This window comes from Anopheles darlingi, chromosome 2 (assembly GCF_943734745.1).
Source record: "Anopheles darlingi chromosome 2, idAnoDarlMG_H_01, whole genome shotgun sequence".
Taxonomy (NCBI): Eukaryota; Metazoa; Arthropoda; class Insecta; order Diptera; family Culicidae; genus Anopheles; species Anopheles darlingi.
In genome coordinates, this window is record NC_064874.1 from 52,418,582 (window position 1) to 52,426,003 (window position 7,422).

At 34.9% G+C, this 7,422-nt stretch overlaps 1 protein-coding gene across 1 annotated transcript; it reads right to left on the reverse strand.

Moving 5' to 3' along the window:
• Positions 1–258: 258 nt before the first annotated feature.
• LOC125948384 (homeobox protein goosecoid-like) lies at positions 259–2,028 on the reverse strand. The gene is made up of 3 exons (XM_049674367.1): positions 1,717–2,028; positions 810–921; positions 259–733 (listed from the first exon to the last, which is right to left on the reverse strand). Exons 1-3 carry the CDS (start codon positions 1,927–1,929, stop codon positions 288–290), a joined length of 771 nt encoding a protein of 256 aa, XP_049530324.1. The 5' UTR covers positions 1,930–2,028; the 3' UTR covers positions 259–287.
• Between the last annotated feature and the right edge of the window lie 5,394 nt (positions 2,029–7,422).

Here is a 7,422-nt window from a genome sequence, read left to right on the forward strand (position 1 = left end):
GAGCAAAATTCATTTGTTATCAACAATTGACATTGTTATTGGAATATTTTGGACTTTTTTGTTTGAGCGATGTCATTTACAGCTTGGTAGAAATATTCGTGTGAAGGTTGGTTTTTTTTCCCAAACCCTGTAATTTTCAAAACGGGTACAAGCTAAATGTAACGGCGAAATGCAACATATCATCTAATACCTGTTAAACGCCAACTAAATTGTGGAATCGAGTCAACGGAATAGGAAATAAGCGAAACAAGAGGACAATCAAACATTGTTGGTATAGTTATGCGGATTTACTTTTTATTGTCATTAGTACATGAATAATCTATGCACCCTACGTTATTAGCAAGGTCTATCTCTTCTGTTGGAATAGACGTATAGCTTGAATTAGAATCAGAAGAATTTATACCAATAATTGATGGTTGAAAAATTATTCGTCGCTCTGATTCTTGTGAAGTCATTAGAATATTATTATCTTGATCTTTTAAATCATATATGTTACGACCACTAACCTCCTTCTTTCGTGGAAATAATTTGGAACCTGAAATCAAGTTACTACTTTCAACAGGTATTTTGAGTGAGCCTGTTTTGCAACATACTGGAATGCATGACTTTCTGTCGCTTTGCGAAGTAAATGCGGAATCTTTCAAATTTAACGGTACATGATTTGATGAAGACGATAAGTTCGAAGAACATTTCAAAGATCCGTTGTGTATATTATCGGAAGCTGCATGAGAATCTATAAAATTTTCGGAATGAATATTGAAAAATCAGCCACAATTAACACTAAATAAAACTAATTAAGTAATTCATACCAATGGTTATTTGTGTAGTTCCAATCCCCAAACAACGCATTCGCCATGCATCTTGCAGTAATTGCAAACGCGCATGTTTTCTCCATTTAGCTCTACGATTCTGAAACCAAACCTGGAGGAATGAAGAAATTCGGTGAACCTATAGACATTTGCCTAGACTCGTCGAAGAAATGTGAATGATTTAAATTGCAGAATAATAAAGAGGATTCCACTTATGAAGCAGATTACTTTGTCATTCTTTTTTTTACATTCCTTCATTCTCTTTTACATTCTACGTTTCGAGGAATTGGAATTGATTCACAATAAGCTATTAGTTAGTTTACGAAATATATCCGTTTACTTGTAAAACAACACATGTTCGTTTTTCGGCTGGTGGACCAAAGCATTGTCTTTTAGCATAATATATATTTATTTTACATTTCAATGAATAGAAGAAGCATATTTTTTAAATAAAAATCTTCCGTCTGAGCATGCGACAACCAAAAAGGATATTGGAGATGGTATATAGATTACTATTTGAATTGTGTTTATGAGATAATGAATTATTTAAGCATCTTAAGTTGCATTATTTCATTAATTAAAAACGAATTTTTAATGGAAAAGAATTGTATTTGTTTTTCCATCAAACATTCCTATAGAGACAGAAATACTTCGTGATGTTGTAGTTCGATTAACATTGAGCATTACATTTCAAACATTGATGTGTATACGTGTTTAATTGAAGTTTGCAACGGGCGTAGCTAGCCTGGTACGATTTTGTGATAATTTATTTTCTGCGTTAGCTTTCATGGATCAGGGAATAAATACGGAGTATTTTCGTGAACAGTTTACGCTTCAAATTGTTAGTATAAATTTCGCCAAAAACACCACACGAACTTTTTTTAAATTGCCTACACAAAACATGCACCTTACCTGAAACACGTGCTTCACTTAAACTTATGCGCAATGCAATCTCTTCACGAAGAAATACATCGGGATAATGTGTTTTTTGAAACAACTGTTCTAACTCCTGCAACTGCTGAGGAGTAAATGTTGTACGATTGCGCCTTTGTCGACGTCTGCCAAACATATACTCAGTTAGCAAATCACCATGCATCGGCGTGAGAAAAGGTCCTGCCATTCTACGTAAAATGTGTGACCTTTAAACTATATTTTCAATGTACTTATCAAACAGGTTCACACGTATTAAATGTATTCAACCAACTAGTGACAATGCGCGTCCAATCACGACAATGACTGCGATACTACTGCGATACTGCGATGATCAGAATAATCAGAATAGCAAGATCTCTCAACCAGTTGTCAGCGTCCCAAAGGGTGAAGGCAGAAAGGTGCTTCTCGTTTTGGCGCATTCTCCCCCGACTCGAATTGCATATCTTTCCTTTTTATATAATCACCACATGAATCATATGTTCCAGAATCAAAATTAATGCATTTACTAGAGCAACTTTTATTGCGATTATTATAGGAAGTAACTGCCAATTTTAAATAATGCCACTGAATGTGCACATACTTCTAGAATATAGAATGTGAACAAAAGAAGAGTGAGATAGAGAGGAACGACAAAGACTAACAGACTCAAAAGGCAAAGGAGAGAGAGAAAGCGAGTTTTAAGAATTAAAATTAATAACAATTAAAATTATAAAAAAATTACAAAAACCATGAAAAAGGCGTTTCTGAAAAAGGGCGGGGCAAATAGGAGCCAATCATAACTCATAATTTTTGCAGCAGCCAATCATAACTCATAAGGTTGGTAATTAAAAAAAAATAATTTCAAAAAAGTTACAAACACAAACCAGAAAAAAGGCGTGGCATACGGGACGTTTAAGCGGTCACTAAGCGGTCACTAAGCAATGGAACCGCTCGTAGGGATCGTGGGAGAGAATGGGAAATACCCCGAGAAAAAAAAGAAAAGAAAGAAGTTCCTGAATGTGCCAAGTAGTGAATCCTTTTCGATCGTCAACTTTACCTCTCCGAGTTTCTTCATCTCCCGGAGCAACACTACTACCTCCAAAAATGGCGTTAGTAAACCAGCAGCGGCTTCCTCTAAGGAAGAGGCACAAAATTAGGTAATTTTGAACTGTTGAACGTGCTGCAAATCTAAAGCATAAGACAACGACGATGCAGGATAATAAAATCCCAGCTCTGTAGACTAGATCTCATGCTTGGCGTTCTGCACTAACGAGGTGTGAGTGCTTTCATCTTATGAACAGAGAATAACACATTAATAGCGATGTTACTGAATCTGCGGGTTGTTTTTTTACTTTTTTTCTCAGTGCTTTTGATGGTTCACATTTTTAATATGAATTGTGTGCCGTGCAATGTCGCTATCACACTGTACTAAGTAACCTGGGGAAGGGGTGTAAGCGACATAAAAGCTACCGAAAGGATAACGCGTACCTAGAAACGCCGACAACCGAACCGATGAATAGTAGCATTCTTACAACCCCCCCCCCCTCCCCTCTCCGTACCGTTGCCTGCGGATTTGAATTAAAAATTAACTTTTAAATTTACATTAAATCACAGTTTATTGCATGCTTTATTATTTTTTTAAATCTTTTTCAGTTTCTGGAAAGGTTACTTGTGGTAATATGTGATGCATATTTTTTTAATAGTCACCTAAGTATTTACTTTTATACTTGTTTATTTCGACCACTTTTCAGCTAAAGCTTTGTTGGCAGCACGCAGAAGAAGAGAAGGCGGCAAAAGAACGGACGGATGAATGGACACCAAAACAAGTACTAGATGATCACATGAAGAATACACGGAAATGTGTTGTCTTGTCTGCTGCGCGCAGGAATGTACGCAGGCTGGAGGATGAGAGCCGGGATATGAATGGATTAATTGAAACGGTAGCAACAATATTACATATTGATTATGAAAACGTGGTAGGAGAGATAAAGGATTACTTTAAACGCAGATTACTTAAACGCAGATGGAAGAAAATATCGCGAATGTGGCCAAACATTTTCATAAATCGCAGGAAGATGTTTTTCAAGAACTTATAATGTACTTCAAAAAAAACTGCCAACATTTGAGACACGACCCATTTGGAAAGCAACTAATAGACCAACAAATGATAATATTCCTCCCACTCCTGTGGCCATTTGTCCACAATTTAATGTACAGTTCCCTATCGTCGATCAAAAAGTTCTTAATTTAGTAGAAAAAATAGCGCAACGTGAAGACTTTTGCGATTTAGTTACAAACGTATTTTAAAGAAAAGAAAACCATTTAATTTCCAAGCATGTAACGTCCCATTGATTGGACATATTCTTAACCAGACAGTTTCTTTTAGGATTGGAGCAAAGTTACCTTCATTAAGTCATTACTGTAACCTTCGTTGTTACTACAACCATAGAAGCATTCTTTAAGTCTATTCTATAAAATTTAGAGGAGCGGAGGAGTTGTGTTGGACTGTGCCCTGTCAAATGAAATTGATTTTTTGGCTGCCAAATTTGCACAACAAACATTTTTTATTTTGCCTAAAGGATCCTACACAGTACACAAAACGTGTCCTCGACCGTAAAACACAATTAAAACATCTTCGCTGCTGCAAGCGAATCTCTGTCTGTATGATGCAGACTCATCCTGTGAATTTCTGGCTTAGATGTTTAAAGATTATCTGTGAAGAAACCTTTCATCTTTATTTTTTATTCATATTTTATATTAAACTACAGCTTTTTAAGAATATTTGATTCTATTTTGGGGAGAATTTATTTAAAAACACGTTCATGCCATCCAATCTAGAAAGGCAAAAATGCCTTTTTTGCGATGCCCATCATTTTTTCTATTGTATCATCGGAAATATACAAATGAATATTCTTTTCTTAGATTGTAAGTTTATCTAGATATTCCCGATGAGTTTTTGCTAAATGTCTTATTTTCGATATTTGGCAAGTTTTTGAAGTTGGAAAAGTATTTTTAGATGTTGGCTCAGGAAACGAGTTTTAGATTATTTTTTTTAAGTATCTAGAATTTTTATAAAACCGCGAAAGGGTTACCTGGCAAATAGTATAGAGATTAGGTGTTCAAAATTTCAAGTCGATCGGTTAAATAACGTTTTTAAAAACGTGGTCAAAGTCCACGTGTACACGTTTCGAAGGGGGGTGGGACCACCCCTTGGAAGAGCGAGACAGCAAAAAAATAATTCTTTAGCGATAAAAGGATAGCACTACGAAAGGCGCGAAGAAGCAACTCAGAAAACGATTAACCAATGGGTATACAAGGGATCAACCAATGGGGATTGGTTTTTCGACTTCGGGAATCTTCGGCAAAAGTTACCTCCCTTCGGGAATCTTCGGCTATGGAAAATTTTAGAGCGAGGGAAATTTTATTATAGAGAGAGAGGAGAGAGTGTTCGCCACGTGGTGCACGCACGTGGTTTCCTTAAAACCGGCGGTAGCACCGGAACTAGCGAACAGATCGATTTGAAATTTTGAACACTTAATCTTTATACTATTTGCAAGTTAGCTCCGTCGAGTTTTTGTAAAAATGTAGATACTTTTAATTTTAAAAAATTTAAAACTTGGTTTTGAGGTAACATCATCAACGCACCTTCAAAAATCTTCCGAAAATCTAAAAACCAAGATGTTTTAGTAATCAGTGCTTATTCTGTTATCATTCCATACCAGAAAAATGAGATTTGGTTTAATTTTTGTGTATTTTTCTTAGGCTTTTTCTTGGATAGAAATCTTTTAGCATAGCGTTTGCTCAAGATGGTTCAATTTGGTAAACTGCGATATTACACGCAAAAAACCGTGCAGTTTTGTTTCCAACAGTCTTTTAGTAATGTGAGAAGTGGATGCAAATTTTATTAGAAAAAATCAGGCGGCACAAATCGTTGAGTCGAGGCATGAGACAGTCCGCACTTTTTGCATATTATTCCTTAAGAACTATACTTGTGGCCTCCATATGGCTTCAAAATCCTGTTTTCTTCAAGTTCTATCAAGTAGTTATTGACATCCATCGTAAGTGATCTAGTCAGTGGTCAGACTTGCTATCACATGTTTGAACTAACGTCAATAACAAACATTAATGTCAATGTCAATGTCAATAACAAACATTAGATTGGTGCTCAATTGATGTTTCCTTTCGATAGAGCAATTTAAAATGTTGTTTTCCCGTAGTAAAAATTAAATATGTCCAAGTGAGTGAAGCGACCGTTATGAAAAACCTTTTTTTTTCTTTTTGGTTTGCTAGCTCCCTAGTCCACAATTTTTAATATATTTTTAAAATTCAAATAACATACATCTTCTAGAGGTAAAAGGAGAATATAAAGTATTTTTCTAACGCGAGATCGAAAAAATAGAGTGAGGCTATCATTATGAAACCGAGGGTTTACGCGCTATAGAATAAAATACACTGGTAATTTGTAATATAAAAAACTGCATAATTTGTTTGTCATCTGGTGGACCAAATAATTTAGCTTTTGCTTACTGTGTTTAGGAGGGCCTAAATAAATTGGTTCATTTCTTATTCTGGTAACAGTATCATTAAACTAAAGTAATTTGATTTAAGGGAGGGGGAAGGAGGGGTGGCTTCGGTATTTTATTTTATTTCTTTACATTTACTTCTTACATTTTTTATGAGTGCTTATCCTTTCAAGAGTAGTGTGTAAAATTGTGGGATCAATCGAAGCCAAACTGACAAAGGTATAGATTTTTTAAAATCCACCTTTCATGCATCGCTCAAAGCATCTCGCGACTTTGAATCGCGATTCACAAAACCTACGTTTTCAAAGTCGGTGCCCATCGTAGCATAAAAATTACTGGACCGATCGATTTGAAATTTTGAAAAAATTATATCTTCGAAATTTCAAATCGATACACTATTTTCCAGGTAGTTCCGTCGAGATTTTATAAAAATTACTGATACTTTTTTTTAAATTTTGTAAAGCTCGTTTTCTGAGGCAACATAAAGAAAGCATCACTTTTTCAAATTTAAAAATCTGCCGAAAATCGAAAAATGGGAAACTATAAAAATTCGACGGGGCTACCTGGATAAACTTATAATCTAACAAAAGAATATTCATTTGTACATTTCTGATGACCCAGCACGTGCCTACGAAGGGCACCGCAAAAAGTACATTTTTGCAAACTTGCCTTTCTAGATTGGATGCCATGAACGTAGTTTTGAACAAACCTTCCCCAAAATAGAACCATATATTCTTGAAAAGTTATAGTTAAATATGAGATTATTTTGAAAAATTTAAGCTAGCTGGTTTCTTCACTAAAAATCGTCAAAAATAAGCCCTTTGGTAACGAAAATAACCAAAGCCCCCCATTAACATGATATAATTTAGTTATCATATCAATTTTGTCTTAAATTGTTTATTTATTTTTTGAATATATTATTCAGGTTAAAATTACATCAATTTATTATACATAAATACATGGATAAGTAAATCTCACATCTATACCCCTTGTGACATAAAACGATATCATACATAAAGACCCTGTACATATTGTTGTACATATTGTTGCACATAATGAGAATAAAATGAAAGAGTACAACATTCTATTGCTATATGCATGAGTTGTAATCACAACCCTATCATTTCGTTCTCTTTTCACTGTCTCAGTCTGCAATTACATTTTTTCCAACGCATTGA

Bases quoted from the DNA above. Each gene is read 5' to 3' on its own strand.
- LOC125948384 (XM_049674367.1), bottom strand. From the start codon at position 1,929: ATGGCAGGACCTTTTCTCACGCCGATGCATGGTGATTTGCTAACTGAG. The intron at 922-1,716 runs GTGCATGTTTTG...TCATTCCTCCAG, and splicing joins AAGCACGTGTTTCAGGTAAG to GTTTGGTTTCAGAATCGTAG. The intron at 734-809 runs GTATGAATTACT...AAAATTTTATAG, and splicing joins AACTACACAAATAACCATTG to ATTCTCATGCAGCTTCCGAT.